Source organism: Centruroides vittatus, unplaced genomic scaffold (assembly GCF_030686945.1).
Source record: "Centruroides vittatus isolate TY-2023 unplaced genomic scaffold, ASM3068694v2 contig_484, whole genome shotgun sequence".
NCBI lineage: Eukaryota > Metazoa > Arthropoda > Arachnida > Scorpiones > Buthidae > Centruroides > Centruroides vittatus.
This window is the reverse complement of record NW_027122274.1, coordinates 1297541-1323416: the sequence shown is the minus strand read 5'-3', so window position 1 is coordinate 1323416 and position 25876 is coordinate 1297541. Positions and strand designations below refer to the sequence as shown.

Here is a 25876-nt window from a genome sequence, read left to right as displayed (position 1 = left end):
AAACTATTGAGATGGATTCAACAAAATACAGATCACCAAAGATAAATACATACTTCATATAGCTAGATACCATGCTGAACAAAAGTTATATTTATCATCCTAGTCTTTTTAGCAACTATAAAACAAATACCATAAATATGCATAAAATTAAATCTATAAGTCAAAATACTGACATGTACTATAAAAATTTGGGTACTTATTTACAGTATATTTAAAAATGCCTAAAAGTAACTGCCAAAATTTGTTATAGTCTGCAAACATTGGTATTTCAATGTAATGTCACAATTGCTCTAAAAATAATTTGTCTAATGATCATTAAAAATAGTACACAAATTTCTTTTTAAACATTTTGGTTGATGTTACCTATGGTTCCAAGATGGCGGCTCGTCTGATTCCAGCAAGGAAACAGTGGATACGCACGTTCTAACCTAAACTAACCTATTCTAATAATTTTGTTGGTAATAGTTATGGTAATTTATTACATAGTTAGGTTAGGTTAGGTTAGGTTAGAACGTGCGTTCCCACTGTTTCCCTTCTTCTATTTGCTGGAATAAGAGACGAATACGGTTACGGGCAAGCGAATAAAAATAGGAGAAACGAACTATACAAAACAGTTGATCATTTGACAATGTGTACTGTACAGTACAGTACAGTACATCACGCAATAAACAAAATCAACGCGTGACACTCTTACCAAAAAAACGTAATAGTTCCATCATCATAAACATCCTTCCTCTTATAACCTTCCCAATCGTGAACCAATTTTAAATACCGATCCGTCTGTTCATTCACCATTCTTACTTTAAAAAAAAAAATTCAAATTCGGCTGTTTATACTACGCCATGTTTATAACGATTGCTTTCTTATCTCTATTTACGTATCTAATATTTTTTATTAGTCAAGAATTGCAACATAAAAAATATGTGAAAATAATTTCCAGAACAATATAGAAAATAAAATGACAAATAATAAAAATTTAAAATTATTTTAAATTAGAGAAAATGAAAAAATCCGAAATGGCAAAAGATAAACTAGACGCAGACGATCGGTTCGTCTTGGGGGTCTGTCAAGAAGAGTGCGCTCTATTCTTATGACATTAAATTCAAGATGATTAAACTTTTTTCATTAAAACAGCAAAAGAAAGATGGAGAAACACCAGGAAAGGCAAATAATCAGAAAAGAGCTTCGGCTGCACAATTACGTATTACTAAAGGTAAGCCTAACTTTAGGCCTAGTCAATTCAAATGAATGGTTATTCAAAGTTTCCTTACTTGGACGTAATGTTAATTATGTAATTGTACTACATATTGTACAGTACATCATTACTTCACATAGCGATTTTAAGTTCTAGTTTATATAAAATAATTATCGATCATATCAATACGTTAAATTACAAATTCGTTAATTTTTTTTAAATTATATATATATATATATATTTTTTTTTTAGTAAAAAGTCAGCAAAGTAGAGCATGAATATATACAATAGCGTATATATTAGAAGTCACGGTATCACAATAATGTGTTAAAGTTAATAAACTTGTCTTCGATATCGTTAATTTAATCCAATACTAAAAAATTGGGTAGATGTTACTTTTAGGTACAGTACATTACTTTAAATGTAAATATCTAAGTAACTTCTAATTTCATCACACTTCAGATGAATGTAAAATTAATTAAAATAAATATACAAAAAATAAGCTTACCATAATACAGAGTTCTTGATTTTATTTTCTTCAAATTAACACTGCAAATTTGAATTAAACCTATTGGATAATTAAGATACGGGTGATACATAAATCTACATTTATGATTTACCTTCTGCAGCCATTAACTGTTTTGACATTTTCTTGATTTGACTGTATCATCATCAAAAATGGCCAGGAATTTCAATATTACAATCTACTATAGTGCTTTTTATGTTGCTTTGAATTTTATTATACACACAATCAAGAACCTTTAAAGGCTAGTAACAAATTTTAATGAAAACAAACGTTTTTGGGAGTACTATAGATTGCAACCTATGGAATTTCAGGACGTTGAGTATATATTTAAACTTGGGACCAAGATGAGTTCAACGGTACCCTACTTTTGGACCGGAGACAGAAAATAAGAAAGTCATCATACTTTTTTAATGCTGTCATGCAGACAACACTGTAGTTGCTAGTACCACCATCTTGCGGTAAAGTCTGCAAACCATTAAAAAAAGCACTGTGAAAGACAAGACTGTTTGTGCTCCTAATGGACCTCCCGGAGGTTAGTGATTCATCCTTTACTGTTCATAACCTAGGTGATGTTTCTTGTGTATTCCAAGGCTGTGCTGTTGCGCGGCCAAAGCAGCAATGATGAGGTGGGCAAGCACCGCAGGTGCTGACCACCAAGGAGACACAGCCGAAGTGGCAAGCGAAGCGAGCTGCGAGGCTGCAGTTTCCAATAGGCTTAAACTTATACTTACACTCCAGGCAAATCCTGTTCAAAGTACTGATGTATCCAATCTCATAATTCACTAGGTCCAGTTATCGATGGTTTTAAGGTAGACATGGTAATGAGGTAGACGATTTTAAACACATGATAGGCTTAGCAGAGAGAGTGATGCGACTCCCAATCATCGTGCAATCGCCGAAAAAAGTATGATAACTTTCTTATTTTTCATCTCTGGTTTAAAGGTATCGTTGAACTCGTCTCAGTCCCTTCAGTTTAGATATATACTCAAAGTCCTAAAATTCCATAGGGTGCAATCTATAGTATCCCCATGTTTTTGACCATACCACACCCAGGTTTTTAACCAGTAAAATTCCAAAATAGAATGCATAGAACGAACATGTTTGAAAAATTATTTTTAAAAATTTGGAACAACAAGCACATATAAAACAATTTGAATATATAATATTGAATACAACAATTATATATAGTTTTATTATAATTAGTACAAAACTCCACATTTCTCTGGTTCCCTTTTGCAACTCAAAGCATCTGCCTTGATAAGATCTACCTTCCTACAAAACAATCCAATTCAATGTGATATAATAGTTTCAAATTTTTTTGTAAGTTTGGATGATTTTTATTCCATGAACAGTTAACTCTTTCAGCTTTCTGATTAGTGTAAAGGTATATAATATCCTTTATTTTGGCATTTATGTATAAATTAAATATTTCTCACAAGACACTTAGTCCAGTAAACCTATAGAGAGTTCTATTTCATACTTGATAAGGCAGGATGTCCTTCAGGTTTTCATTTTCAATAATTTCCTCTTCAGAATTAGGTTCAATATCACTTGATTCTTTTGATCAGACTTCTATTATCTTCTGATTCAAACGGGTTTTTTTTTTTTTCGATATAAATTCTGTCAACATTTTCATTATCACATTCACTTTAATATGTAATTTCATCCTCAGACTCTGAGATATCACCAAATTTACTACCAATTTTTGCAAATTTGGCTTCTAATAAAGATAATTTTGTTCTTATTTGATTCATTTTTAGGTATAAACAACAAAAAGAATAATTAATGTAAACTTTCAGGGATCAAGGCATATTCTCAGTTTGTTTTTATCTTGGATTATTAACATGCTGAATATTAGCAATTATCACTATAATTTCATTTATTTCTAACTCATAGTTGTTTTTTAACCTCTCTCTTAGGGAAATAGGGAATGTTCTTAAAGAATGTATTACAGGTTTTACCTTTTCATTTGATTTTATTTTCTGCTTCCCATTGTTTTCCAATTTCTTTGAATGCATTTGGATATATTTTATCCAACTCAGCTTTTATTAGTGGTTTCAATGAGGATACTTTATTAATTTGCCCATTGCAATTGGTTCCTTTTATCAAGTTTTATTTCTTGACTTGATTCCAGGCCCAGAAGTGGTTGCCCTTCACATTCTGTTATACTTACTATGACAGGATATATTCCTGTCTCTGTATCAGCTATCAACTTTCTTCAACCAAATGCTTTGTAACAGTTTCCCCCATACATTCTAATGATGATATCTATTAGTCTCAGTTTACGAAAGCTTCCTATCTCCTTCTGCTGTTATGTAATCTTTTACTGACAAATTAACTTATTACATGAAGCACCACAAGCATCAACCTGAAATTGCACTACTCATCTACTTTTCTTGATCATAATTGTTTTCAATACTTGCTGATCATTGCTAATTGAGTAAATGTCCATTAAGTCTATATTTGATGACTCTTCTTAGTTATTGGTGTTTTCAAAACTTAAACTTCAACACTTTGCAAAATGGTTTGTCTTCAGGCACTTGTTGCACTCTTTTCCAAACTCTGGACATTTCTCTCTATTCTAGTGCCTACTGCCATAGTATCTACAATTCTTGGGTTTTTCTTTCCCTAACTCTCTTGTAAATTTGGTAGTCTCTGATCTTATCTCTAGACAGTGTTTGCTTTTTTTTTTATACTACTAATTTCTAATGATGGGACAATGAATCAGAAAAATTGGGCATTTTTTAGTAATTAGAATCGAGCAAATCTCGTCACAATTTCCAATTCTTAAAACAATTCTTCCACATTTAATAAATAAGAAAATTAATTAATTGTTTCAGTTGAAGATAAAAAAATTTTTAAATTACAATATTAACAATTTAGAATTACAGTAGTCATCACTGAACTTAGACCAGGCCACAGTTAACATGTCATCCAATAAATAGGTTAAAAAAAAAATAGCTTTGATTCATTGCATGAATGTTTTACATAATTTAAAACAAATATACAGTAATTAATCTTTATTTTTGCTAAATATCAACTTGATATCTTGCAGGTTTAACAAGATTGAGCCAGTCAAACTTGAGTCACAGGCATCGAAAAACATGGACCACTGCATGTTTAATATTTTGTTGCATCACCTTTGTGACCAAAACACATTCCATACATTTCGGCATGCTGTTGACTAGGTGTTCACATTCATCTACCGTTACAGAATTCCAGATAGTTAAGATGGAAGCTTTTAATCCAACTGTCTGAGGGCATGTTTTTTGCACACACAGATGTTTCTTCATAATGTTCCATACATTCTCAATTGGTTAAAGTTTTGGGCTGTTAGATGGCCAATGAAGAACTTCTATGTTCCTTTCTGCAAGCCACTGTTTTGTTTTTCTGCTTGTATGACATGTGACCCCACTCTGCTGGAAAATGTAGATTCTATTTGAATATAACTTTGCTATAGATGGAAATAAATACTGTTGTAGAATGTTAATATATTTTTCTGAAGCAAGATTTCCATCAACAAATGTCAACTGATCCATACTCATACCCACTGGCACTCATACATCTCCAAACTATGAAGCTGGCAGGAAACTTCACTGAGCGGTATAACAATAATTGCTCATTAGCTTGACTGGCAGATCAAATGATATATTTGCTTTTGTCTGTTGCTAATAATTCAATGTTTGATTTATCAGACCATGGAATTTCATGCCACTTTTGTTGAGACCAGGAAAGATGTTCTTTAGCTCACTGTACCCATTTCTTCTTTTGATGCATTGTTAGCAAAGGTTTTTCATGTGCTGCATAAAACTGAAAATGCATTTCTTGCAGTCTCCTGCATGTTGTTGAAACAGATACATTTTTTCCAGTTGTATCATTCCATATTATACTTATATTTAATATCTGTGGCATGGCGGTTGTTGTTTTTTACAATTATTTTTAAATTCCCTTCATCAACTTTTGAAGTTTTTCTCTGATGTCCAGCAGTATTGTTAGGTATAACATGGCCGTGGTTAATGTAATAAACAATAATCTGGTGCACTGTTAAGACAACAGTGCACCAGATTATTGCACTGTTTTTGCACTTGCACTTGCTTAGCATTAGCTCTTTTCTAATAGCTCTCTCACAAGTCAGACATGCCACGACTTTGTTTAGCAATGATAGCATTCCTTAAATTTTCTGAAACAGCTTTTCCACTGGTCATTGTAGACAAAATGCAAACATTTGTAAATAAAACTAAAAAAGCACCTCATATCATTCATGGGATTACTGCAGGCTAAAGTGAGGCTAAAAATAATCCATTGTTTCAGAAATACTACAACTATAACATTATTTAAGTGCAAATTATCGGCTGGTCTATGTTCATTGACATGGATGACACAGCAATCTATGTTTTTTGATGCCTGTGACTCATGTTTGACTGGCTCAATTTTGTTAAACTTGCAAGATATCAAGTTGTTATTTTGCAAAAATAAAGATTAATTACTGTATATTTGTTTTAAAGTATGTAAAACATTCATGCAATGAATCAAAGCTACTTTTTTTTTAAACCTATTTATTGGATGACATGTTAACTACAGCCTGGTCTAAGTTCAGTGGTGACTACTGTGGTTTACAAAAAGCTATCATGTTGACAAAGAAGAGCGTATGCAACGTCCCATATACAAGATGATGTCTTCCATGGCAGACTTTTCTTTTGTATAGTAAAAGAGTCCAAGACACCCATCGGCCACTGGGTGTCTTGGACTCTTTTAAGTTGAACTTGAGATAAATGCTTGGGCTCTCGTTCTGGCGATACAACCTAAACAGTGGCGGGGCAAGACCTAAATATGATGTGGGCAAGGTACATTTCACGAGGCTCTCTGGTGGTACAAGAAGACAGATTTTATAAAATAAAAAGCAGTTGAAACTGTCAAATTTTTATTCATAAAAATGCAAACTATATTTTTGACTAACATTAAAGAAAAATTAAAAAAAAAAGAATTAAAGAAACAGAAATTTCCTGCTTTTAGCCTTACTGGACTTTCTAATAATTGTATCGTAATTCAGCTTAGATGCTATATAGATAAAACTGCCAAAGCTGAAAGTCTTTCCTACCCATTGTATTTCTTAAATAATTTTTTATTAGTTTTAATTTTGATAAGCGCCTTTCACCATAGGCAGTACTTACCGGTATTGTTAACAAAATTCGAACGACAATGTAAATACAATAGAGAGTCGTTTATCCGAACTCCGGTTATCCGAACGCTTTCCAGTCAGACTGTGTCGTGCTGAATCAAACTTTTTTGATAATGGAAAAAAATTACTTCTAAAGTATAATTTTTATGTTTTTATATTTTTCAATATATTTATATTGTTTGTACAAAATAAAGAAATAATTTTTAACGATACAATAGCCTCGATTATTATTATAAAAATTTTCGTTTGGCTTAAAATTGATGAAAATTCAACACGAAGCGACACACAACGGAGAAAAATTTCAACATCAGACAGGTTAATACAGTGGTTCTTAACCTGGGTTCGACCGAACCCCTGGGGTTCGGCGGAGGTCAACCACCTGACGTCATCGTAACGTAGAAACTGTATTGGTTTCGAAAACTAATGCTACATAACATGTGTTCTATTGGGAAATATGCCTATATTTCCCAATAGAACACCTATTATACCTATGTTTTGAATTTGAAAAATTATATTTTATTTTTCCAATTAAAAGGGGTTCGGTGAATGCTTATATGAAACTGATGGGGTTCGGTACCTCCAGCAAGGTTAAGAACCACTGGGTTAATATATTTTTTTGTACATAATTGGTTATCCGAAAAATCAGTTATCCGAACAACTCCCAGTCCCCAATTGATTTGGATAAATGACTCTACTGTATTTGGGTAAATTTCTTTCAAGTTATTTTCTGTTATGTATTGGAGAGGCTGTTTCACATCTTTAATGAAGTTGGGCAAATTTGGGATCATTGTTTGTAATTCTTCATATAATTCGTAAGGTTGGAAGTTACTGTTCTCACCCACTCGCCTTACTGAGTGTAGATCTTGACAGTTTTTTAATATTTGCTATTTTGGAATATTTTTTAACTTGCTTAGATCATAGAGAAAACCAAAATTTTCAATATGTTGATTTAAAGACATAAATCTCGAATCCATATTGCTTATTATAGAATCAATCATGGTGTTAAAAAAATCAGTTTCATACCGGCTTTTGGGAGACTGTATAGGTTGATCGCTGCCTTCATAATCAAACATCCTTTTCTTTTCAGCTACCCTTTCATTTTTAAAGCCTTTTGGCCGTTAATAACTGCTATTCTCAATAAATTGACAAGCGTCAGACAAGCATTTTTCAAATCCAGTGTGAAAGTAACATAAACAAACAGAATGGAAAATCCTGGTGGGGATTCCCCGCGATAACAATGCAATGCCAGCAAATGTTGCTAGACTAAATAAAAACAAATTTGGTATGTCAATATATTTATCGCTTTCTGATGAGTAAAATTTTTTCATAGTGGCAGTGACCAGACCCTAGACACTGGAGTTTGATCAGGGGTTCGCGCCTCACTTGGACGGGCTGGCAGCAGGAGTTTTTTCTGAATTTTCCTCCTTGCAGATGACGTCTGAATAGGGGCCAGCTTCCCGTCAAAGTCCTCCCGGAAGGCATTCTATCCCCCCTTCTTGCGTAAGTCGGCTTTGGTCGCTTCATGACCTCTCTGTCTTCCTCGCGTTGACCATCTTCTATAAGACCGGCTCTTCAGTCGCTGAGCGATCACCCTCCTGTCCCTCCAGAGTACAGGCGAATAGCAATACACTCCTCTATCGAGAATGAGAATAAACAACAATGAGTAAAATTTTTTTGTTGTGTTCATGGCTTTTAAGTAATGCATAAACCTTTGAGGCCGTAGGCAGTGGCCCACGTCGCCCACACCTTACGCCGCCTCTGAACCCAAAAGAGGACCAATGTTCCTTGCCTTCCTTGCTTTCAAGTCCAACTCTCTTACATGGACATACATTTTGGTGCACTGTACTGCACTTAGAGTTCTCTACCAAGCAGAGACCTGCTCTTAATAATGGTCAGCAGGGTTCTTTTCCCTAGAAAAGGGGGCTCTGCCCAGTGCATCCAATGAGCTTAAGGTCAAAAAAGACCTATTATTTTCCTCATCAATTCCTTTATTTTCGATAGGTTTCCTTTACTAGCTGCAAGCGTTCGAAATACTTGTTCAGAAGGCTTAGACCAGTCAACTTGGTCAGCCTCCGGTGGAAGTCCTCAGTAATAGGGCAGTCAAGTACTTAGTACCTCGCATCACTGTGAGGACACCCACAGGAGCAGCTACCATCTCCTTGTCTGAACTTGGACTTGAAGTGGGGAACCTCCCGTGTCTGGTCAGTATTTGTGTCGTAAGCCAATCACAACTTACTGGAGTTTGGCCAACTTCAGGCACGAAAGCATAGGTTGACTAGGCTACTGTACTTTGAGTTCATTGATCATGGCAGTAGGGTATCTTTTATGTAAGAAGTCAATGTTCAACCGTCCTTGGTACAAATGGGCCTCTGGCTGCCTCCTTTGCCAGTTGGTCAGCATGCTCATTACCCAGGATCACGATATGGCTTCAGCCCCACCTCAGGGCAACATGTCATCAACTCTCTCAGTACCCTACCTCTGATCTCCTGTACCAACTCGTCCTTGTGGTATCCATCGCTCAGGGCCTGGAGCGATGACTGGCTGTCAGAGTACATCATGACTACCTCTAGACCCGGATGTTGTAGGATCCACTGGGATGCCCCCTCCAGGGCCACCAGTTCTGCCTGGAACACGGACACCACCTCATTCAGTCTGACTGACTGACTGACTGTACACTTGAACTCTGTCAGGAAAGACAGTATGCCGCACCTACTAAGCTACTGTCTTTAGAGCATCAGTGTATATTTCAACACTGCTGTTTGTCGGTTCACCGACATTTCAATCTAGTCCTATCCTATAGGTGGGATGGAAACTTAATGCAGTACAAGTGTCTGACATTTAAGTCTGACTGTGTACATCTGATTACAATGCTTAGCCTCTAAACTTTCCACTGTTGTCCTGTAGAAGGCTGCCTCTTGGCTGACAATCAGAGGCAATGAAAGCAGCCTGGCCAAGACCAGGGCGACCTCCATAGACACAGTACAGTTCTGTACACTTTCGTTACCCACAGGGCAGCGGGTCTCTGAATTGTTAGCAGCGTCCTGCTCTATTTGACGTTGGCAGAATATTTCCACCAAATACCATAGGCATAGCAGATAACACATTCTACACTCATCTTGTAGATTTCTCAAATTGCTTCTCCGCTAGGACCATAGTCCTGTCTAGCTAGTCTCGATAGTGCCGCTATTGTGAGGTTTGTTTTTTTTTCGAACATACCTCAGATGGAGGCATCAGCATAGTGTCTGGTTGATGATAACACCAAGGTACTTCAACGCGTTCACCCTTCAAATGGGGTTTACCCCAGATGCAGTATATTGGTTGGTGTGTCAACAATCCACTCTAGGCCACTGTCAAGGCTTCTGATTTCTCGTGGCTAAAGGACAGTTTATGCAGCTCTCCCCAGTGAATAAGTTGTTCTATTGTTTTGTTGCTGCAAATCTCCATTTTGTGTCTACTAAGTCCTGCAACTGTTTGCAACAAATCATCTGTGTAGGTCTGCAGCTGGATATCGTCTGGGAGGACGAGCCTTGTCACCGTGTCTGCAGAACATTCCAAAGGAGGGGCCCTATGCATGACTCCTGGGGACAACCCGTCAGCAGTCTCCTAGCAAACTTTGCACTTGGAGTGTGGTACTCTACTGAGCAGTTGCTCAGGAAACTCCTGACAAGTGAATAGAGGGTGGTTGGCAGGTTAGCCTTCCACAATTCACCCATTATGGATGGCCACCAGATGTTGTCGAATGCCTCCACTACATCCATTGAAATTGAGCAATGTGTGGAGGCCCTGCTGACGGTTCTGGAAAACCAGGTTGACCGCCCGATATAATGCTTGGCAGGTCGACATGTCCGACTGGAACCCATATTGTTGTGGGTGTAAAGTCCTCACTGCTTCAAGTGATAAAATACTCTGTCTGATAGGATTCTGTCTAAAACTTTCCCCAGGATTGGCAATAGTCTTATAGGACTTTGGTTTGTTCTTCAGGTGCCTACTCTTATGAATTAACACAAGGCACGCCCACTTTCACTGGACTGGGAAGTGACCCAGGAGTAGACACTTCTGAAACAAGACATGGAGCAGGTCTGGCTCTACCTGCTGCAGAACTTATACCATTTCAGCCGTGATCTCATCAATGCCAGGTGCCTTCCCTTTCCTTAGGTTGCCGATGGTATGGGCCACCTCAGAGTCAGTCATCAGCACAAGCAGCTCCACGTCCCTTTGAAACCACCTCTGTTCTTCAGTGTCATCAGACTGTTCATCTCATGGAAAGTGCGATTGGAGCAGTAACTCAATCAACTCCTCCTGTGTGGAGGTTACAGTGCCATCAGGTCTTTTGATGGATCCCAAGACTGTGCTATGCTTTAACTTCTCCACCACCAACTTGTAGGGGAGACAGACTGGTTTTCTTCACTTACTTGTTGGCAGAAACTGAGCCATGAGATCTTGTTACTGTTTAACTTCTACTTGTACTCGACATTAGCCGTCTGGAACTCCTTTCCTGGTTGCCTGAAGGTCTTCATCCCTGCATCATTGAAAATGTTGCTGGAATGCCCTTGTGCACTTCCTCAGGACACTCAGCTCCTGGGTCCATGATTGAACTGACCAATGGGTGGTGGGCTGCCATTGCATGAGCATGCAGTCTCCTGCAGCTCTAATCAGTTCAGTAAGGTTGGCCACAACTTCCTCCAGGTTCCTGATACTCTCAACCTTAGAGACTGACATAACAAAGTCAGCCATCTTTTCAACAATGCACTTGCTAAATCAATTGCGGTTCCTGGTAGTCAGCTTGAAGCAACTACTCGGCCAGTCCGGTGAGTTACACATCACCTCGTAGGCGATGAAGTGGTGGTCACTACAGCTTTCTGCATCAATCATTTCCCACTGTGAGGTAAATCTCAGCATAGCCCCTCTCACAATACTGAAGTCAATCCAGCTCTTGCCCACAGCAGAAGAAAAGGTAGAAATCCTGAACTGGTTGGGTTGTTCAGGATGTGTATCCCCAACTCTCCGTCGCTCATCATTTTCTTCTCAACTCTCCTCAACTCTCCATCGCCATCTCTTCCTTCATCATTTTCCTATAAAATCAAAATTAATTAAAATTAATTTTGATTTTATTTTTTATTTCTGTTTCAGTGTAAAGACCAGAGTTTTTATTAATAATAATTTATTGTTTTGTTTTAATTAATTTTTAGGTTTAATTTATTTAATATTAATTTAGTTTTACTTTCTATAATCATTTTTAATAATTTTTATTTATTATATTATTACAGTAGAGCATCGATTAACCGACTGCATTCTAGTCGGCAAATTCAAATGTCTGCTAGTGATGTGGCGCTACAATATTTGGTTATGTCTTGGCTACTGTAATATTATTTTTGTTAAATTTTTGCATGTTTTAGCTGGCAGCACAGGCTCGACCATGAAAGGGAAGCTAGTATTTAAACCAGGCCTAATACACTATACTAATAATGTATTTTTTCATACTTTTCAGTTATCCGACCAACCCCAGTCCCCAATTAAGTCGGATAATTGATGCTCTACTGTATTTATTTAATTTTCATTAACTTTGCCTGCATTTTTTGAACTTTTAATTGCAACTTTTTTTTTCTTTTGTGACATAACTATAGAAATTGTTTGTGTTGTGTTGCACAAAAGAGAATCAAATTTAATTTTTTTTTTAGTAGTTTCATTAATTTTCAGTAGTTTTATAAATTTGCCTGCTTTTTAAAATTTATTTTTTAATTTTAAATGGTAATTATGAGTGAATTAACATTGATTGAACTATCAGGCTACTATTCAGGCTAACTATATTAACACTAATGACCATACAAAAAAATTTTGGGCCAATTCAATCCTTTTTCTATATTTCACCAGAGACCAACAATGTACAACACAAATTTTTTTGTATGGTCATTATAGTGTTAATTAATATGTAAATAATCCTGGGAAAAGATATAATAATACTTTGTTTCAAATGAAGGTTGGTGGTCAACAAAACAGCTTAAAATATGAACAAAATTATATAATTATTTTTAATATTTAGTATGCTTACTTATAATGATAAAATGACTTTCTATTTATAATTATGAAAGGTTTTGTTATGATTCATGGATAATGCTGTAATAAGTTAAGTTTTCAAATACAATTCTAAGTAAAAATACTAAGTTATTTGTGCTGAGTTTACTGCTATTTTGAGTTTTAAAAATAGATGAGTCAGTCTACATTCATGGCTCAAGCAGTGAATTCAAAAATTGGTTAACTTGTCGTGATGATATTTGTTCAGCTCATGCATCATTTGCTAAACATAACTTAGTGTTAAATGTGATGGAATTAAAGCATTTACAAAGCATGCTGACTTTGAGAAACATGAAAAAAGAAATGCATCTTCTCATTTACCTTCCTCTTCCCAGTCATCACTTTAGCTAATTAGGCAGTTTCCAAAAATGGAGACCCTAGATGACATGATGGAATAGTTTTTTGAATAAAAGGGAATTTAGCTGTAATTTCTTTGGGGATAATGTTGCAATATTAACTTCATGAAATAATATTACAAATTTATTTTGTAGTACACAATAAAAGCATGTGTATCCACAAATAAATGGAGAATTTTTGGATTTCTTTTGAAAGATTGATTTTGGTTTTCTAATTTTCCATTCTTAAGCTTGATATTTATGAATTAATGGATGTACCATGCTCATAATGTAAATCATTAATTTTTCTAAGCTAAAATAAACTTTAGAAAGTTTTCAAAAGAATTGGAATTGGGAGTTTTCAGCAGAATATGAAGAAATTTTGGTATTATCCCATCAGTACTTATTTCATTACTTTGCTTAACAGCTACTTTATTTGCACTAATAACTAGTGTCAATAAGTTTTCAAAGTTGGGTGATTTTTCTGTAGTCTTTTTTCTTTATTATCTTGCATTCCTAAAATTATCTGATCTCTTATTCTAATCTCTATACAGTCAAACCTGTTTTATGCGGTGGATAGGGACCGCATAAAAAAAAAATTGCACGAAACTTTACAAGTGGCTATAAAATATAGTTTTTGCAGCACAATTTAAAAAATATTTTTTTATGTGGTGAATAGGAACTGCATAAAAAAAGTCTACGATTTTAAAAAGAGTTATTTTCTATGTGAGTCTTAGTTTCTAAGGAAATTACCTTCCTCTTCACTTTGTTTTTGCCCTTATTCATTTTCAGGGATTGTCTAAACACATAAAATTTTAGGATTTTTATTTTATCTAAATAGAAAAAATAATACAGTACATTTACCTTCAATTTATGCTTTGAAATGAATCTTATCTTAATGGTCCAGGAATGTGAAAGCACTTTGAAGGTTTAATTAACGTAATTAAAACACATGTAGAATTTATTGACAACAGATGTCAGCACTTGACTGCATCGTCTCGTCTATCGTCTGTTTTACATATTTTTGTCCAAGTGGTGTTTTATTTACTTAAAAAATAAATTATTTCATTTTTCGCATATTCGTGCAATAATATTACTATAATAAGTTCATTTATGCTATAATAAGTTTGTTTAGCTATAATAAGTCAATGTGAGACATGACAAAACGCATGACACTAGTCGCCAACTATACCACACAAAAAAACCGCACAAAAAGAAATTGCACAAAAAAAGACCGCATAAAAACAGGTTTGACTGTCTATAATTACTAGCCAGACTTTGTAGTGATGTTATAAAAGAATCAATCAATTTGTCATTATCTTATTTCCTAATATTAAATTTATACATCTCAGAATACTTTCTCTTGGGCTATCTTAGGCTTCAAATTTTTCAACTATCTTTGCTAACCTTGTTATTATTTGGTTATCCTGTTCCTCATCCCAGGTAAATGTCTCATAAATATTCATTCCTTACTGGCCTATCAAATGAAAAATGAATAGGCTTGAACAGTGTCTTCCTTCATTGCAAATCCATTTATCTCATAATTGCTCCAGGTAGTCTTGAATCATCATTAATTATCTGTACCATTCTCCTCTAATAATTGTAGGAAGTGGAAATGGAACTGATATTTTCTTTTTCTTCTCTATGCATATTATTCTGACATGTTATTATAGTTGCTTTATCATCAAAAAAAGATGATATCTATCAAATCCATCTAGCAAACAAAGCAATAATTACAGATATGTCGTACTAACCTTGTATAGCTTTGCAGTTACTACTTAAAAATGTAACACAAATGTTTTCGACCCATTTCTAGGGTCTTCAGGTATTTTATAAGTTTTTCTGGTGACTCCAATTTTTAACTGTTCAAGTCTCCAATGCTTCTATCTTAGAAGCATTGGAGACCCGAATGGTTAATAAAATTTCTTAATAGATTGTGACACATGTTGTGAAATTAGTGCTGGAAAAGTTGTGCAAGAACATTTTTCTGCTTTATCATTTACTTACATTTATGCTATTTTTATGCTATAGTCATAAACATTTTTATATGTATTAGATTAGATCAGTGGTGACTGTATTATAGTGAATGATTGCATACATTTTTTAATTTTATTTGTACAGTATAAATACTTATTTGTACAGGCAAAACAACAATAAAAACGACATATTAAACACAACACAAATTGGCAGTGAACCATTGGAATAAATACAGCTAAAAAAAGAACTCAGTTACATTATCTGTAGCAGAAAATTTTGTAATTTGTTAAATCAAACCAAAATTCACTGCTTGAATAATTGCATATAAAATAGAAATCTCTGTTGCATATTACAAATCACTTTATAGTGAATCTTGAATTAAATGAAGTTAGACCAAGTAAAATATTTATATAATGTTTTGCAAGAAATCTTTATATGATATAAAAAAACTTTTTTATATTCACTACAAAAAAATTATATAATTCACTTGGTTTAGTTGTATAATGATTATAAAATTTAAATTTACTGTTAATATTATTAGAAAAATTTTGTTAATTTTTTAATTTTCTTCATTTTATTACTTTCAAAATTAATGGTGTTTTTTGTTAATAAGTACAGATATATTTTAAATTAAAATTATTATTATTCATACCCTGTTCATGACAAATTTTTATTTGTAATTTTTATAGACATTAATGAATTGAATTTACCGAAAACTTGTCAGATAGAATTTCCTGACCCTGATGACCTTCTTAATTTCAAATTAATCATCTGTCCAGATGAAGTAAGTGTGTATTTATTTTAGATAAAAAAATAATTTGTAAAATTTAAAATTTTGTGGGAGGGTTTTATTTGAAATACAAGTTATAATATTGAGGAGTTTGGAAATGTTGTAGTGATTTTTCATATCCTATAGTTGAGACACAGAGTGAGGCAAAAATTATTAGAATTATATTATTCAATGAAAATTGTGAAAAAATGACATTGTCTGTTTAAAAAAAAAAAAAAAAAATCTGTTAAGATTATTTAAATACAAAGACATACCACACACACTACACAAAAGCCTGGGCACATTAGAATTGAATAGAAACACATACATCACACTACAGAAGGCCACTATATTGAATACATGTCATATTGTGAGAAAATTCCTGAATACAGACACACACACTGATACACTTCTTTAATTTCTGTTTTGGTTACTATGCCTTGACTTTGGTCCGGCATAGTACACAGCCACCGGTGTTAACCGAGTATATCTCACTTAACCCAACATAATAATAATCAGCGCAGAGCCCAAATGGTTAGGAGTTGAAAGTTGAAATTTGGTACACAGTTAGGGTACGTCACGAAAATGCACACTAAGAAGGGATTTTTCGAAATTTCTCCCCACGGGGAGAGGGACAGGATTAAGGCTTAACACTTCCATCAACAATGGAAGTGTTAAGTATCAATAGAAGTGTTAAGTAACAATGGAGAACAAGAGAAAGTGACATGCAAGATTCACGGGAGCTGGAGGAAAAAAAAAAAAAAAGAGTAATATGTTAGAACATATTTGATTTTCAAATTTAAACAGATTGATTCGGTTTTTCTCGACCCTTCTTTTTTAGAACATTCGATGAAAATCGAACGATATAATCAGAACACGTCGTGAAAATCGAACAATATTACAATATTCGATTTTCAAATTCGACCTTTCATTAGAAATATTTAGTTTGTTGATGAAATTACTCTTTTTCTTTTGTGACTATAACGTAATAATCTTAATCTTCGCTATCATTACTTTTGCCCAAGCAACGCCGGGCCTATCTGCTAGTATCATATAAGCAGTAAAAACAAAATTGTAATGTGTATGGGAAAGATGCTCCTTAGCTTCGAACAGGTCAAATGTGATTTAAAAAGTTCCATTCAGCAAATTTTCAACTAAAGTATACAAAACACGGGCACTCAAAAGCTGTTGAAGAAAAAATTGCAAGAAGAAAATTAAAAATTACAAATAACACATAATATATGTAACCAAATACCAAAAATAAAGTGAAAAAAGCATTGAAAGCATACAAGAGTGACAGACAAATTGGGCCACACAACAGATTGCATTTACACTTCAAGCACATTTTTCACTGTCTGTGCAGTTCAAATTTTGAACCATTGAACTCCAATGCAAATTTTTCTTGAATTTGGCATTCAAACTCTGAAGCATTTAAAGTATGAGCTGCCACTATATTTGGAGATTACATAAAATGGTAATTTACAAGAATATTTGAAAATCTAACCTCAATTAGTCCAATTAGGTTTTTGATGCTTCACTGTATTTCTAATTTACATTTTACACCTCTGTATACAACTGTCTTATAACCATATTTTAATACAGATTTTATGGTATGTTTACATAATTGTAATATTTTATTGTAAGCTAAATGTTTTAAATTATAAATATATAGTACTTTTAAATGAACTATAAATAAATAATACCAATTTTATGAAGTAATAAAAGAAGTTTTTCGTAATTATAACTTTAATGTAATGCAGTACGCAACTTACAGATTTTTAATGTACTGTATGTTATTTAGATTCTAATAAGCTGTTTGACTGAATTATATGGAATAAGATAGTTGTTATTTATTGCAAATTATTAAATATACTTACATATTATTTTCAGGGATTTTATAGAAATGGAAGGTTTATATTCAGCTTTAGGGTAAGTCCTAATTATCCACATGAACCTCCAAAAGTGAAATGTGAGACAACAGTTTATCATCCAAATATTGATCTTGAAGGAAATGTCTGTCTAAATATCTTGAGGTATTTCAAATTTTTAACATTTTAAATCTTGGATGCTTGTTGTTCTCTATTATATGTATTTTCTTAGCACAATGTTGTCGTTGAGAACATATCACACAGGGAACACTTTCAAAGGAAAAGGTTGGTTTATTGGTGTGAACGGATATGCATTTCGGGCCCTCTTCAGGAATTTAATTACCTGAAGGGTAATTAAATTTTATTGTACAAACCATTGTACAGTACAATTGTATGCATATCCTAATTTTTCAATACATTCTGTAAATTTATAAACCTGTGTTCAATTTGCTAATAAATATGTAAATATGTAATAATAGGACTGAAGAGGGCCCGAAATGCATATCCATTCACACCAATAAACTAACCTTTTCCTCTGAAAGTGTTCCCTGTGTGATATGTTCTCAACGGCAACATTGTCCTAAGAAAATACTTTTAACGTTTTATTTTAAATAGTGAGAAAATTAAACAATAAAGATGGCATCAGTATTTAAAGAAAATCTTTAATTAGTCAATGTTATATCACTAATTGGTAATTATCTGAAAAATCAAATTAAAAATGTTTTCAACTTCTACTGGTATGAACAGAAATAGGAAGTTAATACTCAATAGAAAATAACTGCTCTGATGTCTGTAGATCAATATGGCAGATATCACAAAACCAAGTGTTGATTGCTTACAAGGAAATGCAAATATACTATATATTAGAAAGCTTTTTGATATCCATTCATATTTAACTTTAAAAAGATGCACAAATGGTTTGAAACCATAAATAATTGTGTGTAAATTAATGTACGATGATCTATAACTGGTAAATACATTCAGTTCTTGACTTCTAATAGCCAAACTAGTGCAATTAAAGAATTTATTTCTGAATCTAAACATTCACTGATGGCATGTACAATACAATTATTAAATGTTAAGTGTAATAGAATAATAATGAATACACTGTTTATAACAATGACCGGTATACGTGGTGTGGCTAGAAAATAGTGAGAATGTGATCATCTGCACACAACAATCATGTGTGGGTTGAAGTGAGTGAGTGGATGGATAAACAATCTTAAACAAATTAGAACAAGCACAGTGAGTCTCAACTTGCTACTGCTATTTACTAGATTGCTGTGAGTGCCTGCTGCGAGTGGATGTGTTGTTAGCATGCATTGGAAAAATGGCCAGCGTGTAAAAAGAGCACAGTATCAACCTGAAATTTTTGGTGAAATTGAAAAAACTGCCACTGAATCTTCGTGCCTGCTACATGAAGCACACAGAGATGTTTTTGTCGTGCATGTGAGTTCAAATGGCACAGAATATTTTCTGAAGGCTGATAGGATGTGAAAGATGATGAACATTTTGGACAGCCCAGCATGTCAAAAACCAAGGAAAACATACAAAAATTGGAACAAATTATGAACCAGTACTACTACAAAGAAGTTCTGGAATCTTTTCAGAAAAGGGTCAGAAGAAAGTGGCAACACTTGTGGCAAAAGGTTTCATCCTCCATCATAACAATGCACCAACCCATTCCACTCTGTCAGTGAAGCAGTTTTTGGCCAAAAAGGGAGTCACACTCCTTGAACACCCACCGTACTTGCCTGACCTAGTGCCATGTGACTTTTACTTTTTCCTTAAAGTCAATTCTGCTCTGAAGAGAGACTGTTTTGATTTGAATTCTGCTGTCAAGAAAAAAAGATGAAGTTTCTGTATAGCCTTACAGGTGATGACCTGCAGCACTGTTATGATCAGTGGAAGTTGCAAATGCAGTGCTGTGTGGAAGCAGAAGGATCAGATATTGGAAGGGGAAAACATCTAAAGTGAGTATACTACTATAAATTTAAAGTTCCAGCTTAAGTCTCATTATTTTCTAGCCACACCTTGTATTTGCATTTTACTATTACTTCAATTTGCATCACTTCAAAAACACTAAAAATGAAACTTACTGTCTTTAAAGTTGCTCAGTCTGGACAATCATTCTAACTTAATTTTATAATATGGTTAAAGAGAATTAATAATAAATAAAATCATATGAAATTGTTTTATTCTTAATTTTTATTTAAGATTATAATATTCATGCAGTATAATTTTGATTTCTTTGGAGTTGGTAGCATTTGTGGAGTCTTTGCATTTCTGTGAATCTTCGTTAATAAAAACACTAATCAACTAATTACAATATTAAATGTTGGTTTGAAGGATTGTACACACATTAACTGATTACAATATGTAAGTTCATGCATGTTGTTTAGCATTGTACTCAATTATTACTAATATTCTTACATTTAACTTATGATGAAATTCTGTTGTAAGTTGGGAACTACTTGCACTTTTTTATCAATTATACAGTGGGTGATCGGTTAATGAACAAATTGGATAACAAACACTTTCGCAAAAGATTTTTATGTTCAGATAACGAACATCTCACAGAACAAACACAAGAAAAAGCAATGTAAAATAATGAATACCGATTGGTCTTCCCTCGTCTTTAGGCAACAATTCAAAACTTTTCAGAGCGCAGGAGACGTCAACATCGACGCTCAACCCAATATATACTGATCGGATAGTATTCCTCCGAACCTTGAAACTCTCCCTTATAATTCCAGCCTTTTATTTTTCTGACAGAAACAATTCTTTTATGGTATTCGCGAGATTGTTGGGGGCACTTGGTCGGTTTTTATTTACGAAAGGTGAGAGTATAATAGCAGAGATAGAGAATGGGCAGATGTCTGATGTTACTGGGCAGTATGACTTGAACATGTCTACAGTAGGCTGCAGTTCAATCTTATCTAAGAAAGATACTATATAATCATGAAGACTCAAGCAACTAAACGACTAAAAAAATCACATCTAAGAAATATAAAGAACATTGAAGAGCTCATAATGGAACCTGAAAATGGATCTGACAACGGAAGAATGCCAAGAACTCTTGAATGAAGAACACCAAGAAACTCTGCAAGATATGTTTTCTTCTGAAAAAGAGTATTAAATCTGATATCTGCTATTAAAGTTCTTTTGAAGAAGTGGGAGGATGTCAGAACAACAGTCTTAGAATGGCATCCGAACCAGGGTTAGGTTAATAGGCTTGGGTGATCTCTACAATTACAATATTATTAATTACTTCTGAAAAATCCTAAAGAAGAGAGAAAAGCAATCAACATTAGACATATTTTTTAACCCCCACAAACAGATAAAACATGACTAATAAAAATGCAAGACTGTGTATATACAGTAGAGACTCGTTAATCGGAACCCCGGTAATCGGAATCGCCGGTAATCTGAACGATTTTCATTCGGACTGTGTCGTGCTGAATCGAATGTTTTTGATACTAAATTTACTTCTAAAGTATAATTTTTATGTTTTTATATTCTTCAATATATTTATTTTGTTTGTACAAAATGCAGAAATAATTTTTAACAATACGATAGCCTCGATTATTATTATAAAAATTTTCGTTAGGCTTAAAATCGACGAAATTCAACACGAAGCGACATGCAAGGGAGAAAAAATTCAACACGAAGCGACACGCAACGGAGAAAAATTTGAACATCGGACAGGTTAATATATTTATTCGTACATAATCGGTAATCGGAACAAATCACTAATCTGAACAACCCCAGTCCCCAATTGATTCCGATTTTCGGTTCTCTACTGTATGTATTTTTACTATTACTTTTACTAAAATAAACATTGTAAGAAAGTATATATTTTTTTTTTATTTTTTGGGGTCTCCAGAACAAATTAATCAAATTCCCAAGAAATTCTATGGTAAATCGATAATTTGTTAATGAACAATTCGGATAGCGAACAAAGTCTTTGAACAGATTGTGTTCATTAATCGATCACCCACTGTACTTCCATCCATCTTGTAATCCTAATATTATTTCAATGGCACCAATAGTGGATATTATTCTGGATATTCTGCATTTTCTGAAAGTTCAATCAACATGTAAATAAATTTTTCTATTTATTAAATTATGCTAAGTTAAGCCAAAAAGATGGCAACTTTTAGTTATTTTAAAACAATTACTGCCAACTATGAGTTAAGTTGAAGGTGATGTCTTCTTTAAAGACACCACCCATGCATTATATAGAATCTTTCTTGTGGAATGCCAAAATCTCAAAGAAAACAGAATATACAGGGTATTTATAATTAAAGTTCCATTTTGAAATGGCCATAAAATGAAAACTACTGGACAGAATGTTATCAAACTTAGTAATAGTGTACAGGATGTCGTGGGATTTTATTTCTGTGGAAAAAAAAAATAGTTCAAAAACTCACTCACCACTAGCGGGGAATGACACTGTATGCAATATTGTTAAACGAAATAAGACACGAAGACATCGGTTGAAAATGTTTTTAATTGTTTCTAAAACATATTACAAAGCATGTTCAATATGGCATCCACCATTTTCTGAAAGCAAGTTAAATTGCATTACTGTGTTCTTGACAGTAGCTCTTAGCATATCAGGAGGAATGTTATGGGCATGTTGGTGTATTGCATTTTTCAATTCTGCCAAATTTTTCATTTTCAACCGATGCCTTTATGTCTTATATCATTTAACAATATTGCATACAGCGCCATATCCCACTGGTGGTGAGTTTTTGAACTTTTTTCACAGGAATTAAAATCCCATGACATCCTGTACACTATTACTAAGTTTGATAACATTCTGTCCAGTAGTTTTCATTTTATGGCCATTTCAAAGTGAAACTTTAATTATAAATACCCTGTACATAAACTATAATAATAAGTATATTATGTATTATATGAAGCAAAATATAGGAAATATCAAAAACAGATAAAAAGAGAATTGACTAAGTATAGTTGAAATGGATTTATTGACAAGATTATGCAAATTATTTGTGCACAAATTAAAAAAAAACGAAAAAAATTAAAGAGGTATTGAAGATAAAAAATAATCAATTATTAATGAAATAAAAAGAAAGCAGTTAATATGGTATAGTTATGTGAGAATACAAATTGCCAAGGATAACCATGAAATATTGGGTTGTTTGGAAAGTTCGTAGCGATTTTTAAGAGAGATAAAAGAAATTGTTTTAAAACTAAAAATATACTTTTATTCCATTATGTTTGCGCCATTGTTTTTAATGACGTGTTGCCATCTATGGGGCAGCTTCATGATACCCTCTTCATAGAACTTTCCAGTTTTTTCCGCGAAAAACTGATCCATGTGGTTTTTGCAAGCTTCCAAAGTATGAAAGTTTTTATCATGAAGGGAATTTTGTAGAGAATGGAACAAATGGTAGTCCGACGGGGCAAGGTCGGGTGAGTAAGGGGGGTGGGGTAAAACATCCCAGCCTGGTTCCAATAATTTTTGCTGTGTTCGTAAAGACGTGTGAGGTCTGGCATTATCTTGGTGAAACACAATGCCCTTTTTTTTCTATTGGCCAGTACCGGACGTTTTTCTTTAATTGCCATGTTCAGCTTATCCAATTGGGAACAATACTTATCAGAATCAATTGTTTGATTCTGTGGAAGCAGCTCGTAGTACAGGATTCGTTTTCAATCCTACCAGACAGTGAGCATGACCTTCTTTAGATGAAGACCGGCCTTTTCTATTAACGGTGATTCATTTTTCTTACCCCATGATCGTTTTTGGCTGATGTTATAAATGATCCACTTTTCATCAACTGTCACTAAACGCTTCAGAAAAGGGTCATTTTCATTTCGTCTTTCAAGAGAATCACAAATGGAGATGCGATCCAATAAGTTTTTTTCCGTTAAGTCGTGAGGTATCCAAATGTCGTAACGATTCACGTATCCGAGCTTCTTTAGATGTTGAAATACAGTACTGTTTGATGACTTCACTATGTCTGCAATCTCTCGAGTTGTGTAATGAGGGTTTTCATCCAATAATGCTTTGATCGGGTCTCTTCAATAACAGGAGGTCTTCCTGAGCAAGGAGCATCTTTAAGGCTGAAATTGCCCATTTTAAATTTTGCAAACCACTTTTGAACAGTTGATTCTGATACAGCACTCTTACCATAAACATCACATATTTTTTTTGCTGTTTGTACAGCATTTTCGCCTTTATGAAAAAAGAAAAGAAACAAGTGTCGATAATGCACGTTGTTTGCATCCATTTTTGCAATGAGCCAAATTAAACGCTATTTGAATAATCTTAACGGTTTTTTTGTAACGGACGCGTCTCAAGGGTAATTTATCGTAATATTCATTGGTTTGTACAATTCTAATAATTTTTGCGTCAATCGGTGTCTCAACTGTCGGCTATCAAAAATCGCTACGAACTTTCCGAACAACCCAATAAAACCACAAAAAATGAGAGAAAGACCTAAGAATAAGGTATAAATTTGTGAAAAATAGAGTAGGATGAGAGAGAAACATTAAGGAAGAAATATATGTGAATATAACATGTAGAAAAATTATCTGAAAATCAGAAGTCATCAAATTTTCTGAACATTATATATGTACTGTATACATATGTACTGTACATATATAATATATGTCTGTAGAGAAAGAGAGGTTGAATTTACAAATAACAGAATTTTTTGAACAATATATATATTTTTTTCTTTATTCATCCAAGCTAATAAAAACATTCCTGGAGAACACTGAAAATGAATTATATAAAATGTAATAAATCTATTTACTGAAACTAGAATAATTACAATATGCTACTACTAGATAAGTTTAAAGATTTTAAGTTTTCTATTTTTATAATTATAGGGAAGACTGGAAACCCGTTCTGACAATTAATTCAATAGTGTATGGATTGCAATACTTATTTTTGGTAAGTGTCATGATTTTTAGTGATATTTCAATTTTAAAAAGTTGAATGAATAAATTACGAATTATAAAAAATGACTTACCAAAACATATATATATAATAGGAACCCAATCCAGAAGACCCACTGAACAAAGAGGCAGCTGAAGTGCTCCAAAATAACAGACGCTTGTTTGAACAAAATGTGAAAAAAGCCATGATGGGAGGTTATGTTGGTCTTACATATTTTGATCGATGTCTAAAGTAATGGAATTAGATATTATATTTTCTTTGGAAATGGACATTCTTGTGTCAAAAATTGTACAATGACTGTTCAAATTTTCATGAAAGTTTGACATCGGGATATGCTCTTCCATATAATTTGAATTGCCTACCATTAGATGCAAGCTGAGGAAAACACTGCTTGTATTTATAGGCCTTTATGTCAACATGGAGTTCTTTCATCTTATCAGTATGAGATTGCATGGTATCACAGCTGCTACTGACAAATATACAGTACTGACTTATAACCTATTTCCTTGCTCACATTTAAAAATACCCATTTGTGTACTGTCCACCATTTCTGACAGAATTTTCACTTTGCACCATTGCGGCCATCCAAATAAGCATTATATTATGTTGATTAATTTGATTTATTTAAAGAAAAAAAGAATCAGAAATTTAAAAAAATATAGTTTTTATAATTATCATACTGAAATTTTGTCAAAATTCAAACAAAATATCAACACAGAAAAGAACTAATGTTGAGTAGAATTCAATTTCATTGCTTTGCCAGTTTATTACAATTTATTCATCAAATCTTGTATATGATCTATATTTGAATTCTTATTGTGGACTGTAAATGAAAATGTAAAACATAATAAAAGTATAATAACTTAAAAATATAATAATTGGTTTTAAAATATCTAAAATGGTTTCATGATAAATTTCAGTTTTGGTTATTTATTTTATTATTTATTGCTTATAATAAATATTTTGAAATCCAAATTTAAAAAAATGGATAGAAGAAAAAGTCATTGTTTAAACTGCATAA

General features: G+C 33.5%; 2 protein-coding genes across 2 annotated transcripts in view; one reads left to right on the top strand and one right to left on the bottom strand.

Annotated features, from left to right (window-relative positions):
- The window catches only part of LOC136977996 (phosphatidylserine synthase 2-like), a 57088-nt gene extending 56062 nt beyond the window's left edge, over positions 1 to 1026 (bottom strand). Inside the window, exon 1 of the mRNA XM_067273626.1 lies at positions 695 to 1026. Coding sequence (XP_067129727.1) covers positions 695 to 795 — 101 coding nt within the window. The 5' untranslated portion in view covers positions 796 to 1026. The remainder of the gene's footprint in view (positions 1 to 694) is intronic.
- Positions 1004 to 25733, top strand: LOC136977997 (NEDD8-conjugating enzyme Ubc12-like). Its single transcript, XM_067273627.1, has 5 exons — positions 1004 to 1213; positions 15974 to 16068; positions 17944 to 18086; positions 24786 to 24849; positions 24950 to 25733. The coding sequence occupies exons 1-5, from the start codon at positions 1108 to 1110 to the stop codon at positions 25088 to 25090; spliced, it is 549 nt and encodes a 182-aa protein (XP_067129728.1). The 5' UTR covers positions 1004 to 1107; the 3' UTR covers positions 25091 to 25733.
- The last annotated feature ends 143 nt before the right edge of the window (positions 25734 to 25876 follow it).